The sequence below is a fragment of the Malus sylvestris genome, chromosome 10, assembly GCF_916048215.2.
Source record: "Malus sylvestris chromosome 10, drMalSylv7.2, whole genome shotgun sequence".
In the NCBI taxonomy this organism is placed as follows: Eukaryota; Viridiplantae; Streptophyta; class Magnoliopsida; order Rosales; family Rosaceae; genus Malus; species Malus sylvestris.
In genome coordinates this window covers 1,379,274-1,406,938 of record NC_062269.1, presented here as the reverse complement: position 1 = coordinate 1,406,938, position 27,665 = coordinate 1,379,274, and the positions used below count along the sequence as shown (strand labels likewise).

At 38.9% G+C, this 27,665-nt stretch overlaps 3 protein-coding genes across 3 annotated transcripts; all 3 read left to right on the top strand.

Moving 5' to 3' along the window:
- Positions 1–13,873: 13,873 nt before the first annotated feature.
- LOC126585246 (alcohol dehydrogenase-like) lies at positions 13,874–16,201 on the top strand. The gene is made up of 9 exons (XM_050249656.1): positions 13,874–13,971; positions 14,070–14,206; positions 14,451–14,497; positions 14,612–14,937; positions 15,036–15,118; positions 15,206–15,281; positions 15,419–15,576; positions 15,688–15,849; positions 15,939–16,201. The coding sequence occupies exons 1-9, from the start codon at positions 13,935–13,937 to the stop codon at positions 16,053–16,055; spliced, it is 1,143 nt and encodes a 380-aa protein (XP_050105613.1). The 5' UTR covers positions 13,874–13,934; the 3' UTR covers positions 16,056–16,201.
- Positions 16,202–18,163: 1,962 nt separating this feature from the next.
- Positions 18,164–20,640, top strand: LOC126585245 (alcohol dehydrogenase-like). The gene is made up of 9 exons (XM_050249655.1): positions 18,164–18,391; positions 18,487–18,623; positions 18,858–18,904; positions 19,022–19,347; positions 19,436–19,518; positions 19,606–19,681; positions 19,781–19,938; positions 20,050–20,211; positions 20,330–20,640. The coding sequence occupies exons 1-9, from the start codon at positions 18,355–18,357 to the stop codon at positions 20,444–20,446; spliced, it is 1,143 nt and encodes a 380-aa protein (XP_050105612.1). The 5' UTR covers positions 18,164–18,354; the 3' UTR covers positions 20,447–20,640.
- Positions 20,641–21,642: 1,002 nt separating this feature from the next.
- Positions 21,643–23,810, top strand: LOC126586664 (acetolactate synthase 1, chloroplastic-like). Its single transcript, XM_050251588.1, has one exon. The coding sequence runs from the start codon at positions 21,678–21,680 to the stop codon at positions 23,670–23,672; it is 1,995 nt and encodes a 664-aa protein (XP_050107545.1). The 5' UTR covers positions 21,643–21,677; the 3' UTR covers positions 23,673–23,810.
- Positions 23,811–27,665: the final 3,855 nt, after the last annotated feature.

Here is a 27,665-nt window from a genome sequence, read left to right as displayed (position 1 = left end):
AGGGAGAAGGATAGGCTCTGGGAAGGTGAGTTGCAGAGAAGAGATGGGGGGGGGGGAGAACTGAAGAAGAAACAAGGAGAGACTGAGGGAGAAGGATAGACTGAGGGTCTGCGTATGTGTGTGTGTGTGTTGCGTGTGTGAGAAAAAAGGTGTGTGTGTGTGTGTGTGAAAAAGACATTGACAAGACAAAAAGGTGGAGTGGTTTCATACTACCAAAGTTCAAAACCGTGTGGAGTGGTTTCATACTGCCAGTTTTACTATTTTTGAATCAAAATCTTCTACTTCCAAAAAAAATTGTTATTTATTATTTTATTATCAAATTGGATTATTATTTATTAATATTAGGTAATACTCATAACCAACCATTTCCCTACCCTTCATATCCCATTCATGTTGGGATGGAATCGAGCGACTCATGGAAACAATCCGAGACTCAATCTTCAAATGATTTTGCTTATGGACAACGTCAACCAATCTCGGATCCATATGGGTGGCATGTTAACAATTACATGCAAAACTATTTTGGGGATTTATCATTTGATAACTACTTTTCACAATACACTCACTCTACACATAGAGATGATGAAGATAGTGAAAAATTTGAACCTCATAGGAACTCTATGTGGTACTAAGTCACTCATGTATCTTACCATGCAATGTATAAAGTGTAAAATATTGTACTAATTCATTATATATAAATGATTATGGTGTGTTTAGACTTCTTTCATTAATTACTACATATTTTCTACACTCACAATGTTTGTCAGCTCGCTATATAATCAACTTGATAATGTTAAATCCATCATGCAATGCATTTCCTTCCAATTTTTTGTGATAAACTAATAGATAATTGACTAAATAAACATCCTGCAAAGTTTCAATAAAAATTTCCAAGTTTTTCTTACAATTTCCGTGGTTTCCATATAATTTTTATCGATATCGATATTATCCCGATATTTCCATCGATATTTCCGTGTTTTCGGACTACCGATATTTCCGATATTACCGATATTTAATACCTTGCCTAAAACATACCCTCCAATCCAATCCCATCATTTCAATCCCCAACCACACTTACTGCAATCAACCCTCATTGCCAGCCACCCTCCAATCTAACCCCATCACCTTCTTCTTCAATCATCGTCACTCTCCCCGCGACCGCAACTGCAACTGTATTGCTCTCGACGTAAAACCACTGATCGTGATCGTACTTTGACAACATCCTCACCAGATTCTCCACGAAGAACACTATGTTGTCATCGCCGAACACGAACCACCTCACATCCAGCTCGCCGCAATCAACGACCTCCTTAACCATGCATGCCACGCGGATCGTGGAACGGAGCCCTCCCTTGAAAGTGTACATAAAGCAAGAGGTATCATCGAAGACGACAACCGGAGTGACGAACTTCTCGTTGGAGGAGTCGATTGGTGCACGATCGAGAAACATGAAGGCGCTGGTAGAGGTGGAGGAGCAGCAGAGGTGGAGGTAGGGCTCGCGGCGGGACCAGGAGAGGGAGGAGAAGGTGATGGCGAAGACAAGGTGGCGGTGCGTGGTGGGGAGGAAGTGTAGCGGAAGAGAAGGGCTAGCGGCTCGTGGAGGAAAAGGAAGTTGAGGTTGAGGAAAACGGAAGGAATAAGGGCTGGTTTGGTATTGTTGTGCTTTGAAAAAAAGTTGATTCTGCTATGCCGTGAGAATAAGCAGCTGTGAAATAAAGCAGCAGAGTGTTTGGTAAACTTATTTGTAAAAGTGCTTTTGGAAAGAAAAAAAAAAGCAGTATGATAGTGTTTGGTAAACTTTTATGTAAAACAACTGTGAATGTGTGAAATGATTAAAAAGGGTATAATACTAGATGTGCTATTAATTTAATTTTCTTAACAAATAAAGGTGAATTACTAAATATACTTTATTTTAAAAGAAAAATATTTATAAACTTTATCTTAAATATTAATTAGTATGACAGACTACTTCAATTGAAATATTTTAGGCTGAATAGCTAGGATTCATTAGTACAATATTGTTAATGTACTTGAAAGTAGTCTAATTAGATGCATTCATCAAACTTGCCGCTATTCTATTTCTTAATGCCTCTATCTCATATGATCCTTCAACTTGATAATTTTGGTTTTCTTCATCATCATCATCACTACTATCGCTCTCTTCACAAAAGTCCCTGGGGTCATCAAAATGACGATCACGTTCAGAATTAGGGGTGGGCAAACGGGTACGGGAACCGCGGGTCAGGGCGGGTACGGGCTGGTTCCTATTTTTAAAAAAGAGAAACGGGGCGGGCTTTTGAGATTTTCGATTCGGGCCGGTTCCTAGAGCATAGAAACCGCGGGTACCCGGACCGGTCCGTTTGTAATTGAAATGGACGGACCAGATTGATGAATAAGCTACTATCTCTAATATGAACCGTTAGTTTTATTTTTACCCTAGGTTATCTATCTCTCTCGTCTCGACTCTCACTCTCACTCTTAGACTCTCAGTCCCTCAACAACTCGACTCTCTTCCCTCGACTCCAATCGTCATCCTCCTCACAGTGCTCACCAACCGTTGATTCTCCTCGGCGAACACAACGGCACCACCCATCATCCTCCTCGATAACATCCCAGAGAACTTAGGCCATCACCCCCACCTTCGATTCTCTCCTATTTGACAGCAACCCCCGCCATCGCGACTGCCATCACCCCATCCATCACCGTCGTTGAGGACACTGGTACCAACCATCATTCCTCTAAAATTTAGGTAATTTTGAATTAGGGTTTTGTTATTGATTTGAATTTCGGGTATAGGGATTTAAGGGTTTTAAAATTGGAATTTGGGATTTTAGGGTTTTCGAACTAGGTTACTATAGTTAACTTTGCAATAGATTGCTGATTGAATTGATAATTTTGCAGTAATTTGGCAAGCTTTGATGCCTTCTAACTTCTAAGTTCTTAAGGAAATTAAATACTAGATAGTGTGAGTCTATACATTTCTTCTTCCTTTTAAGCTGAGTTGGATGCAAAAACTAGTCAAAATCTTGGCCTACATCAGCATCACAATCATTTTTCTTGGAGCTTTGGAGCCCCACTCTGAGTTTGACAATATTTATAGATATTTATTCGTATTTGCGATTTTTTCCCCTTTTAATTTCATATTATTATTATTATTATTATTATTATTATTATTATTCTGTATGCTAGGCTTAGTGGCAAAGACAGTGATCAATATCGATCTAGGGTTCATGATCCTATAAAAGCAGAGCTAAAAAAAATCAAACACAAAAACGAGCTCAGGCTGTAATGTTCAGACTGTGTGACCACTACTAAAGAAATGAAAACTATGGATTGGAAACCGTGTTTTTGCTCTCGGGAAACACTTTCACAGTTTCACCTATGAAGTATAAACTTTAACATGCTTATGTAATGTTTTGAAAAATAGGGATATTGATAAAGATATAGTTTGTAGTTTTTGGGGTTAATGTGGTTCCAGAAGTTTGTCTACATAAAGGAAAGATATTATTCTCATTAATAATACCTCTATTTCCTAAATATCATTTATCATACAGTTTTATTGTAAATTTCCCAGATGGTCAAGAGTAACTCATACATTTTTATCGTTTCTGTCTTGCAGTTGTCTGGATAAATGCAGTCTGTGCATAATGGTGAATTTTGGATGATGTTAATCTATGAACTTGTTATTTTGGATGATGTAATATTGTTATTTTGGATATATTGTTAATCTATGAACTCGTTTCTCTCTTGGACGATGTAATATTGTTATTTTTTATGTATTGTTAATTTATGAACTTGGATGTTGGACTTTGAATTTAGATTGGATGTGAATAATGGTGAATTTGTGCAAAATATGCATAAATGCACTCTGTGACTCTGTGCAGTTGCAATATGTGCAAATCTGTGCAAATTTTATTATTATAAAAAAAAAAGGACCAATGGACCCTGCTCGAACCGGCCCGTTTCAACTGGGCCGGGTAAGGTCCGGTTCCTATATTAGAAAATGTAATCCCCGGCTTATTTCCTTTGAACCCAGGTCTGATCCGGTCCCTTCAAAATTGGGCTCGGCCCGGCCTGTGCCCACCCCTATTCAGAATACCTCTGTATGTAGTTATAAAGAGTCATTGTAGCAATGACAAGCTTCACTTGCTTATTGATCGGGTAATTAGGCATACCCCTGTCTCTGCCTTGAAGTTAGCTCTAATATTTGCCTATCCATCTTTGTTAAAGTGAGTGCTCAGACGATGTCCGGCCTCAACCTCCTTGATGCATACATCACAAAATATAGATATATTGTGGGCATTCCATGTAGCTGTAGGATTTGACGAAGATGCCCCATTCTTTGTCATCGATACCAACTAGTGATTTGTATATATATATATTAAAACAAGAACAAATAATATTGTAATATAACCAAGAAATAACTAATCAAAGCATTATGTACACGAAAGCAGGAATGAGCATACGTAGTACATGAAAGCATACACAGTACACATGGAGCCACCTCATGCTTGGCCATAACGCAACTAATCAAATAAACCTGTGATTGAAATCACATGGAGCATAATGTTCCAAATTCCAGATTATTGCAAGAAGTAACCAACTCAGTAACCAACAAGGAATTTTAGATTCACCCAAATCATAAGTCTGCAATCTAAGAAAATTAAGGCTGTTAGATTGAGAATCTGACATGGATGAATAAAGGGTATTTGAACAATACCCTTGAGAAGCCAAGTATCTTTTTTCAATTGTTCCCTCCCCTACATCTCTTATCATTTGCCCTACCTTTGTCTACTAAGAAACTTTGAAAAAAACGTTGGTTTGAGGTGTTTACCAAACACCAAAAACTCTCCCAACTTTTTTTCATACTAGCTTTTTCTAAAACCACCTCAACCCTAACAGGAGGGCTTTGAAGCAGGCGAGGGTTAAGGTTCTAGGCATTACGGACGGGAGGGAGAGAGAGAGAGGTATCGGTATCTTTTAGGGTTTTTTTTTAATAAATATTTTATTATTATTTTTTTTTTTTAAATATCCACATGGCTCCCGGTCATTGTCTACGTGGGTGCCACATCATCAGTTAACGATTGATTTAACAGCAACCTTAACGGATGTATGAAAGTGTCCCAAGATTTTAACTTTAGGTACCACTCTGGGATGAAAAAAAACTTTATGTACTAAATTTTGAAAACCATGAAACTCAGTAAACCGAGATTAACTCTTATTATTAACAAGTAATCACATAATTAAACTGCTATTAATTTCAGGGTTGGGGTGTTGCTGTTCTTGTGGGAGTCCCACACAAAGAAGCCGTCTTCAAGATGCATCTGGTTAACTTTCTGACTGAGAGGACTCTCAAGGGTACATTCTACGGAAACTACAAGCCTCGAACGGACATTCCCTCTGTTGTGGAGAAGTACATGAACAAGGTAAAAGGCTGATTTCGATTCCTGTTTTCCCAAATTTTAAGTGAACACTCAATAATTAAATAATGTTGCAGGAACTGAAGCTAGAGAAATCCATCACCCATGAAGTCCCGTTCTCAGAAATCAACAAGGCTTTTGAGTACATGCTTAAAGGGGAAAGTCTACGTTGCCTAAACCACATGGAGGAATGAAAACTGAAAAAACTTCATCTTTTGATGTTCTGTGTTCTTGACTTGTAAGGATTGCAAAGTTATACCGGGAGAGAGCTTTGCTAATCAACATCGTTTGTTGGTGATGGATGTACATATCAAAAGAGAGAAAAAAGAACAAGTCCTTGAAGTGCCCAAGGACTAGATGGTGGAATCTAAAAGGAGAAAAACAAGCCATTTTCAAAGAGAAAGTAATCACCCAATGCATGTGGGATAGAGAGGGGTGAAAGTTCTAGGATGGGTACTAGTTAAACCTAGACAGGGTGAACAGGTTCCAACTTAAAAAAAAATCCAATTCAAATTTAATTTAATTTCCACATTCACAACACATATCAAATTATCTTACACATATGCAGTTAAAACATTAAATAAAATGTGCACACATGATGTAGGATTTAACGAGGCAAAATCCACCATTGGGAAAATCCTCGAGCTTTCAAGCCAGGACAAACACTAAGAGAAATAAATACAAAAAGGACTTACAAAACTTATCTTGCTAGACACTCAACTAGAAGGCAATTTTGTCTCCACGCCTTTGCTACTCGATCTATCTTTAGCCTTCGAGTGGAAGTGGCACGACACTAACGCGATCGCCAATCAATTGTAAACTATTGAAGAATGTTGATGAAGATAGTTATGCAGAAAGAGAGAAGAATGAGAAGAGAAGATCGAGAGTTTAGAGAGAGAAGAGAATTTCATAAATGTATTATCTTTCTTGTTAGTTACAAATGATAGTTACAAAGTTTACATAGTTTGCATTGGTAGCTTACACTCTAAGCTACACTATAACAAACTTTAACTAACTCTTTAATCTCTTGACACATGTCTAATTCACAGCCATAGGATCTTAATACTTCTAACATCCCCCCTCAAGCTCAGGAGCAGAGAAATTGAGCCTAAGATTGGCATAATGAGTCCGGAAAATAGGTTCAGAAAGCCCTTTGGTAAGTATATCTGCAAACTGCTCAGTTGAAGACACAAAGTGCACCTGGAGTTGCTGTGTTGCTACCCGTTCTCGAACAAAATGGACATCAACCTCAATGTGTTTTGTTCGTTGATGTTGAATACGATTGCAAGTCAAGGCTATCGCAGATAGATTGTCACAAAAAAGAAGGGGTTTCTCAATAATTGGAATATGTAGAAAATGCAGCAGAGACTTGATCCAATCCAGTTCAGCAGCTGTAGTAGATAATGCCCGATATTCAGCCTCCGTTGATGATCTAGATATGGTGTTTTGTTTCTTGGACATCCATGAAATAGGATTAGAACCCAAGAACACCACCATTCCAGTAGTTGACCTTCGATCATTAGGGTCTCCAACCTAATCTGCATCATTATATGCAGTTATATCAAGAAGGCCTCTGACATATTGAATAGTGATTCCATTAGTCTTTGCATAAATCGACAGACCTGATGCACTGCAAAAGCAATGTATGGTTTAGTAAATGTCAAGTATTGTAAGGCACCAACCAAGCTCCTATACAATGAAAGATTATTGTACGGCTTTCCATCATTTATGAGCAGTCTATTGTATGGCAAACATGAAGTAGCACAAGGTTTGGATAATAGCATATCAGACTTAGTTAAGAGATCAGTAACATACTTATCTTGGGAAAGAAACAAGCCATCCTTATTCTGCACAATTTGAATCCTCAGAAAGTAGTGAAGTGGTCCCAAATCTTTTATTTCAAACTCCTTAGCAAAGGATTGAATAACTTCAATGATAGTTTGTGTAGCACTCCCTGTGATGATTATGTCATCAACATATAAAAGCAAGATCACCATAGAATTATCAATAGTTTTCACAATTAATGATGAATCTGCACATGTAGACTTGAACCCCAAAGATGGTAGAAAAGTAGTGAGCCTTTCATTCCAGGCCCGTGGTGCCTGTTTTAAACCATATAGTGATTTATGTAACCTGCAAACATAATCTTCATGCTTTGGATCAACAAACCCAGGTGGTTGTGTCATATAGACCTCTTCCTTCAATATTCCATGGAGGAAGGCATTTTCACATCCAATTGTCTCAAAGTCCAGCCAAAATGTGCTGATAAAGCCAGGATTAGTCTCACTGTTGTTGATTTAACAACAGGACTAAAGGTCTCTTCATAATTGATGCCCTCTTCTTGACTATATCCTTTTGCCACCAGTCGTGCCTTATATCTCCCAATTGAACCATCAGCCTTCTTTTTTATCTTATACACCCATTTACACCCAACTAAGTTCTTGTGTTTGGGCAATGGAACCAAGGACCATGTTCCTTGATTATGGAAAGCTGAGATCTTATCTTTCATAACATCATACCAAACTGGAGATTTCAATGCAAATTTATATGTTGCAGGTTCCACTTGAGTCAAATCAACACCTCTATTTTCATGAACAGCAGCAAGTAGAGCAATTTTCTTAACAATCCCACTCTTTGATCGTGTCTGCATTGGATGTAAATTAATTGAGGAATAGAGAGAACCACTTGCAGTTGGTCAGGTTGGAATTCAGGTACCACATGGAATGTAGAGGATAAGGGCTGTGTTGTTGATGTACCAATGAATTGACCAGTAAAAGAACAGTCTGTACTGGAACTTGAAACTACAATTGGGACTGTAGGATGATTTGCTGAAGATTGATGTAGTCTAGTATTTGGCATGACACTAGGTATAGAATCTGAATCTAATGGTATAGAACCTAATGATGAACTCAAAGTCCAGTGTTGAGGTGACTGTGGAAACACAAGAACATTACTTTGATTTGGAACTAGATTTGGGATTGATATATGTGATGGTAGTGGTGAAAAAGAACTAGGGTGAGATTTAGACACCAGAGAATGATAAGGAAACTCTGTCTCATCAAATAAGACATGTCTAGAAACATACATTTTGTTTTTAGAAACATCATAACAGAGAAAACCTTTATACTTGGATGCATACCCCAAAAATACAAAATTTGTTGTTCTGGGATCTAATTTGGTACTAGTGTATGGCCTCAACCAAGGGTAACAAGAACACCCAAACACTTTCAGATGTTGTATTGCAGGTATAGAGTTGTACAACAATTGAAATGGAGACTTATTTCCCAATACAGGATATGGCATCCTATTAATCAAATATACTGAGGTTTGACAAGCAAAAGACCAAAACAAAGATGGTAAGGAAGCAGATTGTAATAAAGTGATGGATGTTTCAATGATATGTCTGTGTTTTCTTTTTGTTATCCCATTCTGTTCTGGTGTGTGAAGGTAGGACAATTGATGCTTTATTCCTTTATCATATAGAAACTTTTGAAATGCTTTACCTATATATTCACAACCACCATCACTGTGGAGAGTTTTAATGGAAGTTTGAAACTGATTGAAGATAAAATTGTAAAAGGAAACAAATATACCGGAAACATCACTTTTATTGCATATGGGAAAAATCTAGCAATATTTTGTACAATGATCAATGAATGTGACATAATATTTGAATCCTTCTAGAGAAACACAAGGAGCAGGACCCCATACATCACTGTGGACAATGTTAAAGGGTTTTACAAATTTGTCTCCTGAAGAAGAAAATGGCAGTTTACTAAATTTGCCCTCTAAACATGTTTGACACACAGAAGGATCTTGATCAGCAACACAAGGAACATGAGAGGAAGTTAAAACTTGAGAGACAACGGAATTAAAGGGATGACCTAGTCTCTTATGCCAAATACTGACTATAACTTGTTTTTCCTAGAAAAGCAGCAATGTTTCCTTTATCGATAGCTGGATGAAACCGTGGTGAGATGATAAGATACAATCCATTATGACACAACCCTTTGTAGAGTATCCTCCCTGTGGTTTTGTCTTGAATCCAAAATGAAAAAACATCGAAAATCAACCAACAGTTATTATCCAAACAGATCTTATGCACAAATAATAAATTTTGAGACAGTTTTGTCACATATAGAATAGAATGAAGCCTAATAGGCTGCATTGGAGTTCTGAGAAGACTAGAACCAATATATGAGATAGTTAAACATTCATCATTAGTTGTTTGAATGATCTCATTTGAAGGATATGGAGTTGACAATGAGAGATTTCCCAGTTCATATGTCATATGATTATTTGCACCAGAATCAGTAAGCCAAACTTGTTGCTGAGATGGTGCTGATGACACTGAGAATGGAGAGTAAGTACCATTGGTTATTGCAGCATGCATAGCACTCATTTGAGACGTTGCATTCTTCTGAAAACATGTTTCTGCACTATGATATGGATTCCCACATACATGACAGCCTGATGCACTACTTGTATTTCGATATCTGCAGGTGTCAGCAAGATGATTGTGCTTGCCACAAATTTGACAACCTTGGGAGACATTGGTATTTCTGAATTGACATGTAGATGCTAAATGATTATTTTTCCCACAAATTTGACAAATTTGAGCCTGAAAGCCATAGTTCTGTGTTTGTGGTGGTGATGTACCAAGAATGCCAGGTGCCGGACTTGAATGAAAATTCTTTCCAGTACCATATTTTGGATTGAAGTTGTTTCCAAACCAATTTCTGCCTTTACCATTTTGATTAAAGGACTTATATGGATTGGAATTAGAACTAGCATAATTTCCACCAGAACCGGAAAAAGATTGATTCTTGGATGGCAAGCCATTGGTTTGTGCCATTAGTGCAGATAACACCGGTGATGGAGGAATAGTTTCAACCAGAGTTTCTTCAGCAAGCAATTGAGACCGAAGATCTTTCAATGATATCACTGTTTCACGGCCCCTAATCACATATCTTATGGTGTTGAACTCAGTAGGCAGACCATTTAGTGTAAGAATCACTATATCATCATCATCAAAAAATACACCAGCAGCAGACAATAAATCCCATGCTTCTTTAATTTTTTGCAAATACACAGTGATAGAATCATTACCTTTTTTTATGGTTTGCAGCTCGGATTTAAGTTGAAATATACTTGTTCTTGTGACTGTAGAGAATTGTTCTCTAAGGCGACTCCACAGTTCTTTGGAGCTAGTACTCCCAATGGCACAAGAAATTGTAGCCGAAGACAATGTTACAGTGATCAATTGCATTAACGCTTTATCATGCATTTTCCACACCTTGTAGTCATCAGATTGAACCCTTGTAGCAGAATCACCAGAAGATTCATGACAAAACTGTGCAGGACAAGGCATCAAACCATCAACAAAACCAATTATGCTATGTCCTTCAAGAAGCAACTCCATCAAGAAATGCCAAGCCAAGTAATTTGTTTCACCAATTTCACATTTACCAAGTTTGAGACTGATGAAATCAAAGACGCAATCGGAGATTGTAGAATCTGTAACTGAGTAGCGGTCACCGTTGTTGCCAATTACATAGGAATCTTGACAGAGAACTAACCACAAACACTTGGTGGGCACACTTTTGAGAAGACGAAACCAGACGAAAGGATACAGATGAAATACCCCAATTTATCAGAAAAGATCACAAATCCAGACAAGATCACAAAGAGAAGATTGTAGAAGCGGAAGCGAATGAAACCAAGATCGAAAGACCGCCAAGCTGCTATGCTTTAGGCAAATGATACCATGTAAACTATTGAAGAATGTTGATGAAGATAGTTATGCAGAAAGAGAGAAGAAGGAGAAGAGAAGATTGGGAGTTTAGAGAGAGAAGAGAATTTCATAAATGTATTATCTTTCTTGTTAGTTACAAATGATAGTTACAAAGTTTATATAGTTTGCATTGGTAGCTTACACTCTAAGCTACACTATAGCAAACTTTAACTAACTCTTTAATCTCTTAACACATGTCTAATTCACAGCCATAGGATCTTAATACTCCTAACATCAATATCTCCTCGAACTTCGCAAGATACTAACGCGATCATGCAGAATGACTAAAATGTAATGATTTTTTAAAATCAACCAATTACGAAAAATCACAAGGCACATTTTCATAATTGATTTCTTGTTAAAGCACGATAAAAATCAGTGATTAAAATAAGAATTAAACTTTTGAAACTGCACAAATGCAATCTGATTTCTTGTTAACCCACATAAACGACGTTACTTGGCATCCTGTATCCCTCGATCTCTTCGCCCCACGCCAGCGGCGCCATATCACCGGCGAACGGTGAGATACATAAAAATCCCATCGATTTCTCACCGGGATCTGAGAATCTAGCAGAGTTACGTTCTCTGCGTGTGATTGTTCCATTCTTCTTCATCTTCATTCTTTCTGTGCTCCCAGATAGCAGATAATCCAAAAGCTTTATTCTCTTGTGCCTGTTATTGACACCTGGCCATGAAGAACGCAAGCAGACCTTGTAGCAAAATCCTCAAATCATACATCTTTTTTTCATTTCCTTTTGGTTGCTTCATTCTTTGCTGCAGCTATTTTTCTGAAAATTCATCATAACCACTCGTTTTCATTTATATTAAAAAAATAAAAAAATAAAAACTGAAAGGCCGATATTCATTTGAAAAAACCATGCGCATGGGGTCACGCTCAGGAGAGAAACACATACAAGTGAAGCCAAGTTGGAGTTAGCTAGAATCATAATTAAGCATTTTTCGGGAAAATTCTTCCATGATACGACTGACCTAATTTAATTGGATTATTTTTCTCTTGGAGTTTTGTGAATCCATATCATGCTACGAGCATTGGAGTATAATCTTCCTTTTTATTGGTTGTTTAATTTCTCTTGATATTTCCTGCCAAACCCGGGATTGTGGTCCAATACCACTAATCTTCCTGGTTTTTAGTCGGTAACTATGTTTCAAAGTTATTTTATTAATAAAGAATGATGACAAATGCCACCAGTCCACCTCTTGTATTAATGGAAATTTTTTCTTTATATCTTCTCTTTTGATTAAGAAAGATTACGAGAGAACCAAAAGAAGAAACATGAGTGTTTAGAATATTGAAACATGTATGTGGAAAGAAAATAATAATACTTGATATATTAATTTGAGCTTCAAAGCAAAAAAAAAAAAAAAAAAAAAAAAAACTCATTGATCAAATTATTATTAACATTGCGAATACACTAGCTTCTCTTTTATTGTTTTTGTAATTTGATTTTAAAGTGTTTCTTCTTAACATTAGCAGTTATCATGAAGCTATAGTAATTATATATTTAACCAAAGAATTAAAGAAAATGAATTAATTGGGGAGTATAGTCTTATACCAAGTATTGGCCAGGGAAGTATAGTCTTGTACCAAGTATTGGCCAACAGTACCTAGTATCAGGGATGGGCAAAATATCCGCGGTTATGGGTAACCATGGTTACCCGCCCATTTAAACTTCACAGTTATGGTTATGGGTAACCGTTTAGATAAATAAATGGTTATAGATATAACCATTTATTCGTGAAATTTAAATAGGTGATTATGGGTATTAACCGCAGTTATAAACGAGTAACCGTTTACCCATTTATTTTATATATGTAAAATTAACACAAATCATATTCTCTATCGGACAAAACTTAGATCAATGCTATTGACTATAGTGCATGATTTATATAGTTAATTATAATATAATGTAGCTCATTATATATATTATGTTAATACTTTACATTATGGGTTAAATACCCAAGAATATTGTCTTCTAAACAGTTTTCGTAACCCAAGAATACTTAGCAAATATTATATTACCTTCATTGGTAACAGTTAAAAATATCGTCCGTAAACTATTATTTCAATTATTGAAATGGTATAAGGACTTAAAAAATTAAAATACGGAAATGTATGATGAATGTACCTATAACGATGTTTAAATGTCATAAAAAAGGAAATTATGGTAATTTTTTTTTAATTTTCAAGTTGTTAAAAAACATGTAGACAAGTGAAAAATGCGTAATGGTAAAAAAAAAAAGATAAACGGGTTAAAAAGGGTAAATGGGTATTAAATGGTTACAGTTAAATGGGTATGCGGTTATGGGTATGGTTAACCGTTTATAAATGGTTATGGGTATGAGTATAACCGCATTTAGGCAATTACCCAACGGGTAAACGGTTATGTGGGTATAAGCATAAACGGTTATGGGTAAATAACCGCGGTTACCCGCCCTCATAACCGTTGCTCATCCCTTCCTAGTATCAAGCTGCAGCACGTAAAACCAGGGAATGGTTTTGGTTTTGCGTCTGGTATATCATATAATGTAGTTGCAAATTAAAAAGTCTAATCTGGAACAATCAACAGTTATTTAATAAAGTAATTCGGCCTCCACTTGCCCTTATGCATATATAAATACCCACACAAGGTGCCTTTATTTCTACAAAAAGCCTTTAAGATTTCAATTTCATCAAGTTTTTTATTGGATTCAAAGCGAGAATGTCTAATACTGCTGGTCAGGTCATACGCTGCAGAGGTAAATTTCCTTTTTGTTTCTGAGATTATTTATTAATTGAAGGGTTTCTTATTTAATTTTTGGTTTATTAATTCTATTATTATTTCTGGTTTGTGTAGCTGCTGTAGCTTGGGAAGCAGGGAAGCCACTGGTGATTGAAGAAGTTGAGGTGGCACCACCACAAGCAAATGAAGTTCGCATAAAGATCCTTTTTACCTCTTTGTGCCACACTGATGTCTACTTCTGGGAAGCCAAGGTATGACATTGTTTTGAGAAATTCGTTGGAATGACCATTTTTGAATTTCAATTAAGAACTAATCAAAATAAAAAATTGACGATATGGTGCGGTTGAATATCGATGACATAACTGATCATTTAAGTAATTTGGATTTGAAAAATGATCATTGCTTTTCATTTTACTCCTAAGCATATTTCATTTTATTGATTCGAAATTCACATATTTACAACACCAAATCTAAAATGGGTTTTCTATGTTGCAGGGACAAAACCCTTTATTTCCTAGAATTTATGGTCATGAGGCAGGAGGGTATGTACATTTCTATCATCTTGTTACTAAATTAATAAAACACATAGGACTATGTACAATTGAATCCTTGATCATGAATTATGACTCATGTGGATTGCTGGTTAATACTTTTAGGATTGTGGAGAGTGTTGGTGAGGGCGTGACGGATCTGAAAGCCGGCGATCATGTCCTGCCGGTGTTCACAGGGGAATGCAAGGACTGCGCTCACTGCAAATCAGAAGAGAGCAACATGTGTGACCTCCTCAGGATAAACACTGACAGGGGAGTGATGCTCAGTGATGGAAAATCAAGATTTTCAATCAAAGGCAAGCCTATCTACCATTTTGTTGGGACTTCCACCTTCAGCGAGTACACTGTTGTTCACGTTGGCTGCCTTGCCAAGATCAATCCCTCGGCGCCTCTAGACAAAGTCTGTCTCCTCAGTTGTGGAATCTCCACAGGTAAATTGTTTATTACTGTAGAGCCAAATTGTTCAGGGATACAAGTTGTGTAATTGATATCATTTTCTTATTTATTTTTTTGAATGTGTGTTGTTTAGGTCTCGGAGCTACTCTAAATGTTGCAAAACCGAAAAAGGGATCAACCGTGGCTGTTTTCGGATTGGGAGCTGTAGGCCTTGCAGTGAGTCTTTTAGTCACTTTCACTTGCTTGCTCACTTGTCTATGTATGATGAAAAATGCGTGTCTAAGTCGATCCTTCTTTTTTTAGGCTGCTGAAGGAGCCAGGTTGTCTGGCGCTTCAAGAATTATCGGTGTTGATTTGCATTCGGGCAGATTTGAAGAAGGTAACAAACACAATTCCTATAATCTCTCAAAAATAGAACAATGGGGAGGAATATGTTTTTCTTCAGTTCATTAATCATTTTTTTGAGTTGACAAATATTCTCGAGACTTCTCTTAATTTTAACTTGGTTGTTTGCAGCAAAAAAGTTTGGCGTGACAGAATTCGTGAACCCAAGAGAGCACAAAAAACCAGTTCAAGAGGTGATTGCTGAGTTGACGAATGGAGGAGTGGACAGAAGCATTGAATGTACAGGAAGCGTTGAATTCATGATATCTGCATTTGAATGTGTCCATGATGTAATACTATAGCTTCTTCTCTGCCTCCATTTTCAAAGAAAATCTCTCTTTCAAATTTCAACGGGATATTATTTATTAACAAGTAAACACATAATTAAACTGCTATTTCAGGGTTGGGGTGTTGCTGTTCTTGTGGGAGTACCACACAAAGATGCCGTCTTCAAGACGCATCCGGTTAACTTTCTGAATGAGAGGACTCTCAAGGGTACATTCTTCGGAAACTACAAGACTCGAACGGACATTCCCTCTGTCGTGGAGAAGTACATGAACAAGGTAAAAGGCTAATTTTGATTCATGTTTTGCTTCCATGTTTTCCCAAATTTTAATTTGGTGAACACTCAACAATTAAATTAATGTTGCAGGAACTGGAGCTAGAGAAATTCATCACCCACAAAGTCCCGTTCTCAGAAATCAACAAGGCATTTGAGTACATGCTTAAAGGGGAAGGTCTTCGTTGCATAATCCACATGGAGGAATGAAAACTGAAAAGGCTTCATCTTTGATGTTCTGTTTTCAATTTCGTCCAAGTTTGATCTGCTTATAATGCATATGAGAATCTGTTTGCTTCTGTTGGACAGTTTCTATGGACATTTATATCAATAAATAAAGAACACAAGTCAATCTGTTTCTGTTTCTGCAAAATATATGTAGTTTTAAACCTCTTTGGCCTTGTATTTCATAAACTGACTGTTTAATTTGTAATATTTTGAAAATTTAGAACAGCCATATGGTCGACTAATAGGAAATTCTCTAACACCAATTAAAATCAAGAAAGGTACTTCCATGTGCAAGTAAAAAGCGAAAACAATTTGAGCCACGGTTATACTTGGCACCGCAAATTGCGATATTACTAATTCACGTATTATAACTCAGTGCATGTTAATATTAATATTTTATGAACCTATAATATAATCATAGTCACGTGCAAAGCACATAACCTATGTCAAACATTTCAACATCTCACCCCATTCTAATAAGTTGCATTCGACAAAAATAATTCTAGGATTTCTCAAAAAATGCAAAAAAAAAGGGTTGATCTGATATATGAGGATTTGAGGATTTGCTGTTAGGAAAAGGATAACGACATGCACTCGCTTCTATATGTTCGAAGTGATGACTAAAAAATATAGTCATTGGGGACCCTCCAATCTAGGATAAAGTTAGGATGATATTTTTTATGTTGACATGTCTGAAATAACCGAAACACAAGTCATTGCAAAGCACGTGATTTATTTTAGACGGAAAACTTAATGAGGTTATGATTAGATGACAAATTATTAACTTCGGAAAGTTGAATGACAAATCGCTTAAAATGTTAGTTCACATAACAAATTGAAAAATGTGTAGAAGTTCATATAACATTTCAAAAGAATTCCCTAAAAAAATTGCTTTTATTAGCACTATAAAATCTCATTGTGCACTCCTTACAAGTGTAATAATTTTCAATGTAAATATAAAAATTTGGAGTGCATAATAAGATTTTGGAGTGCCAATAACATCCTAAAAAACAATTTTTTTTCAATTTATTTACATAATAATTGTGACATCCCACATCGTCCAGGGGAGTGATCCTTAAATGTATATTCTCATTCCTACCTAGCACAAGACCTTTTGGGAGCTCACTGGCTTCGGGTTCTGTATGAACTCCGAAGTTAAGTGAGAAGGAGGCTAGAGCACTCCCAGCATGGGTGACCCACTGGGAAGTTGCTCGTGAGTTCCCAACAACAAAACCGTGAGAGAATGGTAAGCCCAAAACGGACAATATCGTGCTACGGTGGTGGAGCGGGCCCAAGAAGTGATCCACCCCGGGCCAAGATGTGACAAATGGTATCAGAGCCAATCTCTGGCCGGAAGTGTGCCGACGAGGACATCAAGCCCCTAAGGGGGGTGGATTGTGACATCCCACATCGCCCAGGGGAGTGATCCTTAAATGTATATTCGCATCCCTACCTAGCACGAGGCCTTTTGGGAGCTCACTGCTTCGGGTTCCGTAGGAACTCCGAAGTTAAGCGAGAAGGAGGTCAGAGCACTTCCAGGATGGGTGACCCATTGGGAAGTTGCTCGTGAGTTTCCAAAAACAAAACCGTGAGGGAATAGTAAGCCCAAAGCCGATAATATCGTGCTACGGTAGTGGAGCAGGCCCGGGAAGTGATCCGTCCCAGGCCAGGATGTGACAATAATTTATGGCCAAAATAATTTAACACAATTTTTCACAGAATGGCCAAAATAATTTATGGTGGACAAACTCAGGAACCAGTTATATTGATTTCAAATCTCAAAGACCAAGGTGAGGAGTTAAACAAATCTCATGACCATTTTAGCTAAAAAGCCTAAACTGAATTACAACTAGTTAGTTCTAAAGTGTGTTTTGACTTAAGTTGTTGTTTTTTACCATTAATAAATTGTCTTTTTTTTTTTTAGAAAAACCATCTTATGGAAGGGCCGTTTATAAATTTCGCACAAAACCCACGAATTCTCAAAAAATGGCAAGAAAAGAAAATGAATTAATTGGAGAGTATAGTCTTATACCAAGCATTGGCCAACGGTACCTAGTAGCAAGCTGCAGCATGTAGAACGAGGGACTAAACTCCTATCAATTGAAATCAAGGAATGGTTTTGGTTTCTCCTAGGTCTCCATTTGCACTTATCCATATGAAAATATCCACACAAGTTGACTTTACTTCTCACCACCCAAAAAAATTAAACACTTCAAACTGTTGTTACAAAGAGCCTTAAGAGTTTCAGTTTCATCAAGTTTTTATTGGATTCAAAGCAAGAATGTATGATACTGCTGGTCAGGTCATACACTGCAGAGGTAAATTTCCTTTTTGTTTCTGAAATTGTTTATTAAGTAAATTTCTTAATTAATTTTTGGTTTATTAATTCTATTATTGTTTCTGGTTTGTGTAGCTGCTGTAGCTTGGGAAGCAGGGAAGCCACTGGTGGTTGAAGAAGTTGAGGTGGCACCACCACAAGCAAATGAAGTTCGCTTGAAGATCCTTTTTACCTCTTTGTGCCACACTGATGTCTACTTCTGGGAAGCCAAGGTATGACATGGTTTTGAGAAATTCGTCAGAATAATTGTTTCTGAATTTCAATTATTCAACTGATCAAAATCAAATATCGACAATATAACAAAAACTAATCATTTCAGTAATTTGGATTTGAAAAATGGTCCATTGCTCTTTTTCTTTTTTCTAACTCTTAAGCATATTTCATTTTATTGATTCAAGATTCACATATTTACAACACCTAATCTAAAATGGATTTCTATATTGCAGGGACAAAACCCTTTATTTCCTAGAATTTATGGTCATGAGGCAGGAGGGTATGTACATTTCTATAATCTTGTTACTAAATTAATAGAACATATAGGCAAACGATGTGCAACTGAATCATTGATCGTGAATTAAAATTTATGCGGATTGCTGGTTAATACTTTTAGGATCGTGGAGAGTGTTGGTGAGGGCGTGACGGATCTGAAAGCTGGCGACCATGTCCTGCCGGTATTCATGGGGGAATGCAAGGACTGCGCTCACTGCAAATCAGAAGAGAGCAACATGTGTGACCTCCTCAGGATAAACACTGACAGGGGAGTGATGCTCGGGGATGGCAAATCAAGATTTTCAATCAAAGGCAAGCCTATCTACCACTTTGTTGGGACATCCACCTTCAGTGAGTACACTGTTGTTCATGTTGGCTGCGTTGCCAAGATCAATCCCTCGGCGCCTCTAGACAAAGTCTGTCTCCTCAGTTGTGGAATCTCCACAGGTAAATTGTTTATTAGCATAGAGCCAAATTGTTCAAACAGATAATTGACATCATTTTCTTATCTATTTTTTGAATGTGTGTTGTTTAGGTCTCGGAGCTACTTTAAATGTTGCAAAACCGAAAAGGGGATCAACTGTGGCTGTTTTCGGATTGGGAGCTGTAGGCCTTGCAGTGAGTCTCTTAGTCACTTTCACATGCTTGCTCACTTGTATAAGCATGATGAAACATGCTTGTCTAAGTCGATCCTTCTGTTTTTAGGCTGCCGAAGGAGCCAGGTTGTCTGGTGCTTCAAGAATTATCGGTGTTGATTTGAATTCAAGCAAATTTGAAGAAGGTAGAATACACAATTTCTATAATCTCTCATTTATCTTTTTTTTTTTGCGTTGACAAATATTCCCGAGACCTCTCTCAATTTGAACTTGGTTGTTTGCAGCGAAAAAGTTTGGTGTGACGGAATTCGTGAACCCAAAAGAGCACAAAAAACCAGTTCAAGAGGTGATTGCTGAGCTGACGAATGGAGGAGTGGACAGAAGCATTGAATGTACAGGAAGTGTTGAAGCCATGATATCTGCATTTGAATGTGTCCATGATGTAATACTATAGCTTCTTCACTGCCTCCATTTTCTAAATTCTCTCCTTCAAATTTCAGCGTGATCTTATTATTAACAAGTAAACACATAATTAAACTGCTATTAATTTTAGGGTTGGGGTGTTGCCGTTCTTGTGGGAGTACCACACAAAGAAGCCGTCTTCAAGACGCATCCGGTTAACTTTCTGACCGAGAGGACTCTCAAGGGTACATTCTACGGAAACTACAAGCCTCGAACGGACATTCCCTCTGTTGTGGAGAAGTACATGAACAAGGTAAAAGGCTAATTTCGATTCATGCTTTATTTCCATCTTTTTTCCAAATTTTAAGTGAACACTCGATAATTAAATTAATGTTTTAAGTGAACACTCGATAATTAAATTGATGTTGCAGGAACTGGAGCTAGAAAAATTCATCACCCACGAAGTCCCGTTCTCAGAAATCAACAAGGCCTTTGAGTACATGGTTAAAGGGGAAGGTCTTCGTTGCCTAATCCACATGGAGGAATGAAAACTGAAAAAGCTTCATCTTTTGACGTTCTGTGTTCTTAAATCCTAAATTTTCGATTTCATCTTTCGGTGTTCTTTGTTTTCTCTAAGTTTGATCTGCATGTAATGAATATGAATCTGCTTGCTTCTGTTGGACAGTTTCTATGAACATACATGTCAATAAATACAGAATATAAGTGAATATAAAATTGTATCCTCAGTTTGTGGATTATGACCAATATCCGAACCCCGATATATCAGTCTGTTAGCCTTGATCAGCCAACATTGAGGTTGTTGCAACATTTTTATCACCAAACTACGTCTTGAAGCCGATGAAATAAGAAAACTTCTCACTCTGAATAGATATGAAAGATGATATGTTTTGTGATTGTGTTTAAGTTTTCCTTATATAGAGGAAAGCGAGGAATGAAATTTTATTGTTGTTTGGTGATTGTTAGGTAGTTTCGACCGGTAGATATTGAAGTTTGGTTGATGTATGTATTAAAGTTTGGTTGGTGTATGTATTGAAGTTTGGTTGGTTAAAACATTCGTAAAATTAAACCAAGATAACATAACTTAAAGTTATAATAACAATCCTTAGCAAACAAACAATTAAGTTAAAACCACTCCACAACAATTAATCCATTTTGGGTCGTGCAACTTAGGTTTGGATGGTTGGGTGACATTCACTATTCATAAAGCTAAATTTTGTCTTTCAATGGACCTAAATATTTGGGTTGGGTCCAAAGATTAGAGTCGGTCTAAAGCATCAGCACGCGGACTAAACCGAAGAGATATAGTTGACCTGTAATAACACAAATTAAGCAAAGGGCAAAACATGAAACACACTGTGCTTATAAACAATGTTTCAGTTGGTTTTGGGTTAGTTTAGATTGAATATGCATCCATCTTCTGAATCCCTACAGTTTTGATGGAGGCTAAACCATTACCATCCCTAACCGTAAGCAAATCTGCAAATCTGGCAGGCAGTTTGAAGGAACTTGAGGCCACACAAAACAGACATTTTACCTCCAATTTGTGGTTCTCATTTCCCTCCGACTGTCTACGCCTCATGGAAACAACAGAAATAACTGAGTAAATGGAAAACTAGGTCAACGAATGGGCCTGTAAGGCCATCGACGAATGGGCCAGTAAGCCCACTCGGTCTCCGTCTCCACTACACCCTCCCAGGCTTCCAATAAAGGAAGAAAGGAAGACTACTTTTTTATACAATTCAATTCAAGCTCTCTCACATGTCAAAAATGGCGGCCATCTCTCCATCCCCTTCCTCCTCCTTCTCCAAGCCCTCTCCTCCTCCTTTGCCTTCTTCCCAAAATACCATTTCCGGATTTACTTTACCCTTTTCCCCCATTCCCCACAGATCCACTCCCTTCCGCCCTCTCCGCATCTCCAATTCCCTCAAACCCAAACCCACACCCAAGCCGACCGCCGCCGCCGCCACTACCGCCACTACCCCCTCCGATCCCCAAACTTTCACTTCCCGATATGCCCCTGACGAGCCCAGAAAAGGCGCTGATGTCCTCGTGGAGGCCCTCGAACGCCAAGGCGTCACCGATGTATTCGCCTATCCTGGAGGAGCTTCCATGGAGATCCACCAGGCCCTCACCCGCTCCTCCGTCATCCGCAACGTCCTCCCCCGCCACGAGCAAGGCGGCATCTTCGCTGCCGAGGGATATGCGCGCGCCTCCGGCCTCCCCGGCGTCTGCATCGCCACCTCCGGCCCCGGCGCCACCAACTTGGTCAGTGGCCTCGCCGACGCGCTCCTCGACAGCGTGCCGTTGGTGGCAATTACGGGACAGGTCCCCCGCCGCATGATCGGCACCGACGCATTTCAAGAGACTCCGATTGTAGAGGTAACGAGATCCATCACCAAGCACAATTATCTTGTTCTTGATGTAGAAGAAATCCCTAGGATTGTCAGCGAGGCATTTTTCTTGGCCAGCTCGGGTCGGCCCGGGCCGGTTTTGATAGACATCCCGAAAGATATACAGCAACAGCTTGTGGTTCCCAATTGGAACCAACCCATGAGTTTGCCTGGCTACATGTCTAGGTTGCCCAAGTCCCCCTCCAACTCCCACCTGGACCAGATTGTTAGGTTGGTCTCTGAGTCCAAGAGGCCCGTTTTGTATGTTGGCGGCGGCTGTTTGAACTCTAGCGAGGAGTTGAGGCGCTTCGTGGAGCTTACCGGGATCCCTGTTGCCAGTACTTTGATGGGTCTCGGTGCCTTTCCGAGCTCCAACGAATTGTCCCTCCAAATGCTTGGAATGCACGGCACTGTGTGCGCTAATTATTCTGTGGATAAGTCTGACTTGTTGCTTGCCTTTGGGGTGAGGTTCGATGATCGTGTCACGGGCAAGCTCGAAGCTTTTGCTAGCCGAGCAAAGATTGTCCACATTGACATTGACTCTGCAGAGATTGGAAAGAACAAGCAGCCTCATGTCTCGGTTTGTGCGGATGTGAAATTGGCACTGGCAGGGATGAACCGGACATTGGAAAACAAAGGAAGCAAGCTTAAACTTGATTTCTCGGCTTGGAGGGAGGAGTTGAATGAGCAGAAAGTGAAGTATCCGTTGAGTTTTAAGACTTTTGGGGAAGCCATTCCTCCACAGTATGCGATTCAGGTTCTCGACGAATTAACTGATGGGAGTGCAATTATAAGCACCGGTGTTGGGCAGCATCAAATGTGGGCGGCTCAGTTTTATAAATACAAGAGGCCTCGCCAGTGGTTGACATCCGCAGGATTAGGAGCCATGGGTTTTGGATTGCCTGCTGCTATTGGGGCCGCGGTTGCAAATCCAGATGCGATTGTTGTTGACATTGATGGCGATGGAAGTTTCATGATGAATGTCCAGGAATTGGCAACCATAAGAGTGGAGAATCTGCCAGTGAAGATAATGCTGTTGAATAATCAGCATTTGGGAATGGTGGTTCAGTGGGAGGATCGGTTCTACAAGGCAAACCGGGCTCACACTTACTTAGGGAACCCGTCAAATGAATCGGAGATATTCCCTAATATGCTGAAGTTTGCAGAGGCTTGCGGGATACCAGCTGCCCGGGTGACGAAGAAGGAAAATCTGAAGGAGGCAATTCAGAAAATGCTGGACACTCCTGGTCCGTACTTGTTGGATGTAATAGTACCCCATCAAGAGCATGTGTTGCCTATGATCCCCAGCGGCGGTGCCTTCAAAGATGTGATCACCGAAGGTGATGGAAGATCGTCTTATTGACTTCCATGGCGGCGCAGGCCAGGACAGGTCTCCATCCTTTTTATGTACACAGTTTTGAGATGTGCTTTCTTTTTAAGTGTTTGAGTTGCATATTATGTAATTGTCTGAATTAGCTTGAACAAGTTGTACTTTGAATTATCGTTTCTGTGATTTGTTTCAGTACCTGCAAATGTAGGTTGTATTCGAGACACACACACACGTCTATATATGAAGACAAGGAAGCATATGCCAATTGAAAATCATTCAAAATCCAAAAATTTTAGAGAGTTGAGTTGTGCAACTCAAGAGTCAGGTGGGTTGGGAGGGACGGCCAGTCAACAAAACGCAACGCTTAGACCTATTCCAACCCTTAGAGTAAAACTCAAAATCTAAGTTTTAAACCCACCTCAACGTGTTCCAACTCTTGAGACCAATATGAGTTTTAACTCAAAACTCATTTTTAGAACAAATTTAGGCCAGAATTCTCTTTAGGTTAGTGGGATAGCCCACCATATGTGTATTTTTTTGGTTCTATATTTATAAATTCATTGGACCAACGGTTAAGATCTAGTATGATCACATCCAAAACGGTAAAAAAAAAAAAATATGACAATCTAAATTTAAATCTAACGGCGAAAATAATTAAAAAAATTCTTTTATGTGTTTCATATTTTTGGGTTATGTTCCACAAGTTTTTTAGTGTCGATTTAGTGATTTTTCAATTTTTATCGGAATCTAAATATTTTTAGGTTAAAAGGTTCATAAAATTAAATTATGATAGTCTGCTTAATTTTTTTTAAGTTACTTTAAGAAAAAAAAATTATCCTAAATTCATTCTTTAATAATCTTGAGTTAAAAATTTAACCCAGAAAGTTGGGGCAGAAAAACTGTTTTTAAAATTTAGGTTTTAACTCAAGGAATAAAGATGGTCTTAGGAAGCTCTTGGTACGTAGACATGCCAGAATGGGACGGGGTTTAACCTAACACAAATATTTTGCAATATTTTTCTATTTGAACACTACATACACGATTTAGTAACACGTATTTTTAGCTCCCACAAACCATTGTAAATTTTTTATCATTGATCTTTAATTCATTAGATCCAACGGCTAAAAATTGATAAGAGTGAACAATAAAAATGAGTACATGAATGGGAAAAGACGAATTAGACAATTGAACTGAGAAGTGAAGTTCGGTTTAGGAATAAAAACCACAATGATGCTAGACATTTTGGACTCCGAAAAACAGGCATCAATTTTCCTGGATGAAAATAGTAATTTTAGTCTCCGTTTACATGCTGTATTTCCATCCATTAATTTGACTTCCATCTTTCCTTACAACAACAACAACAACAACAACAAAGCCTTTTCCCACTAAGTGGGGTCGGCTATATGAATCCTAGAACGCCATTGCGCTCGGTTTTGTGTCATGTCCTCCGTTAGATCCAAGTACTCTAAGTCTTTTCTTAGAGTCTCTTCCAAAGTTTTCCTAGGTCTTCCTCTACCCCTTCGGCCCTGAACCTCTGTCCCGTAGTCACATCTTCGAACCGGAGCGTCAGTCGGCCTTCTTTGCACATGTCCAAATCACCGGAGCCGATTTTCTCTCATCTTTCCTACAATTTTGGCTATTCCTACTTTACCTCGGATATCCTCATTCCCAATCTTATCCATTCTCGTGTGCCCACACATCCCACGAAGCATCCTCATCTCCGCTACACCCATTTTGTGTACGTGTTGATGCTTCACCGCCCAACATTCTGTGCCATACAACATTGCTGGCCTTATTGCCGTCCTATAAAATTTTCCCTTGAGCTTCAGTGGCCTACGACGGTCACACAACACGCCGGATGCACTCTTACACTTCATCCATCCAGCTCGTATTCCATGGTTGAGATCTCCATCTAATTCTCCGTTCTCTTGCAAGATAGATCCTAGGTAGCGAAAACGGTCGCTTTTTGTGATCTTCGCTAGATTGCTCCGGTCATTAGTGTGGATAAGTATATAAATGGATAGAGATACGAAAGCAAACACAAGATGTACGTGGTTCACCCAGATTGGCTACGTCCACGGAATAGAAGAGTTCTCATTAATTGTGAAGGGTTTACACAAGTACATAGGTTCAAGCTCTCCTTTAGTGAGTACAAGTGAATGATTTAGTACAAATGACATTAGGAAATATTGTGGGAGAATGATCTCGTAATCACGAAACTTCTAAGTATCGGAGTGTGGTGTCGTCTTGACTTGCCTTATCTGTCTCATAGGTAGATGTGGCATCTTCTCTGGAAGTACTCTTCCTCCATCCAGGGGTGGTATCTTCAACTGGTGGAGATGCACAAGGTAATGTATCAATTTCACTTGAAGCTTACTTGTAGTTTCAGGCTTGGTCAAGCGCGATACAAACCATGTAGTAAGAGTCCCCCAAGTCGCCGAGCTAGGGGGTCTGCTGAAAGAGGTGACAGACAAGGTAAGCAATCAGAGCTCCGACTGATTGTTCACCTTCTCCCCATCTTGCAGCAGCATGAAGGATAAAGAGAAGAAAAATGAGAAGAGATGATATGAGATACTTTTGCTTTTGAAGAAGTAACTTTCCACAGGCTTATTCTTGAACTAAGCTGGAGGGTTTTCTGGTTTCCTCCAGAGTATAAGGCCGACTGAAGAATTTGAGGGTCAAAACAAGTCCATCAAATCTAGAGTACGTTCCACCCTGCTGATATGGGATACTTTTGCTTTTGACAGAGTAATGGATGTATCGGCACGTGTGCTGTTACGCTTGTCTCCACATGCTTCCTTGTATCCTTCGCACTTGCCCTATCTGTTCCTCAAGCAGATGCGAAATCTTCCCTGGAAACATAAGATGTTGAAGATGAGTACTCGAGAGCAATGCCAGGTAAGTAATCAGGTAAGGGGTTCCAGGCAGTCAGTTCCTAGCTGGAAGCTTGATTCCAAGTGCTGACTGATTGCTCTCTTTCTCCTTGTCTTGCAGGTAAAAACAAGGCCAAAGGAAAAGACAGGGAAAAAGCATGATATGGGATACTCTTGCTTTTAACCCTGATGATATGAGATATTCTTGCTCTAGTATAGCTTGTTTGCAGAGGTATTATCGGGGGGAAAGAAAGCTGAATATTTCGAAAGGCTTCGTTGGGAGTGCCCTCTCAGATATGATGAAGGGTCGAGCATTTTTGCAGGTTTGCCTGTCCGTTGGGGATGGAGGTCGACATATATAGGAGTCTCCCTAACAACAAGTAGTAATGCTATTCCTTTACCCTGCTTGGTCATAGCACGGTAGTGGGAGCTGCCAGTTTCACATGTTTTAACTCTGTCAGAGCACTTTGAAAAAGTGGTCTGTGGTATCTGGCTCTCGAGATTCGGAGAACGATGCCTCTTCGATTTTTGAGAAAGCAATCATGCTGGGGGTTTGGCTCTCGAGATTCGGAGAGCAGTGTCTCTTCGATTTTTGAGGAAGTAATCATGTTGGGAGTCTGGCTCTCGAGATTCGGAGGGCGGTGGCTCTCGAGATTCGGAGAGCAGTGTCTCTTCGATTTTTGAGGAAGTAATCATGTTGGGAGTCTGGCTCTCGAGATTCGGAGGGCGGTGCCTCTTCGATTTTGGAGCAAGCAATCCTGTTGGGAGTGTTGTCTCGAATGTGAGTAAAGGTTGGGCATGTTTGCTAGTCTACCTTGCCACGAAGCACAGAGGTTGACACACAGGGACTTTCCTATTATCCAGCAGTGGTACTGTTCCTTTACCCTTGTGGGTAATAATATGGTAGCTAGACCTTCAAAATTTATGTGTCTAAACTTTGTTAGTGCTGTTTCTTTGCTATTCTTTTACCTTTCTTAGTCAGAGCGATGTAGTGGGAGCTGCAAGCTTCACGTGCTCAACTTTGGCAGAGAACTTTGGCAAAGTTATCTGTGGTACCCATGAGCTATTGTTGCGTGTGGGAAGTGGGTGATTGAACAGTAAGATTCCTGTGCTTTCTACTTCACCAGAAGTCTTCGACAGAATGCCCATAATT

Excerpts from the sequence above, each read along its gene's own strand:
- LOC126585246 (XM_050249656.1), top strand. The coding sequence starts at position 13,935 with ATGTCTAATACTGCTGGTCAGGTCATACGCTGCAGAG. Across the intron at positions 14,207-14,450 it reads TCTACTTCTGGGAAGCCAAG|GGACAAAACCCTTTATTTCC; the intron begins GTATGACATTGT and ends TCTATGTTGCAG. Across the intron at positions 14,938-15,035 it reads CAGTTGTGGAATCTCCACAG|GTCTCGGAGCTACTCTAAAT; the intron begins GTAAATTGTTTA and ends TGTGTTGTTTAG.
- LOC126586664 (XM_050251588.1), top strand. The coding sequence starts at position 21,678 with ATGTCAAAAATGGCGGCCATCTCTCCATCCCCTTCCTCCTCCTTCTCC.
- LOC126585245 (XM_050249655.1), top strand. The coding sequence starts at position 18,355 with ATGTATGATACTGCTGGTCAGGTCATACACTGCAGAG. Across the intron at positions 18,624-18,857 it reads TCTACTTCTGGGAAGCCAAG|GGACAAAACCCTTTATTTCC; the intron begins GTATGACATGGT and ends TCTATATTGCAG. Across the intron at positions 19,348-19,435 it reads CAGTTGTGGAATCTCCACAG|GTCTCGGAGCTACTTTAAAT; the intron begins GTAAATTGTTTA and ends TGTGTTGTTTAG.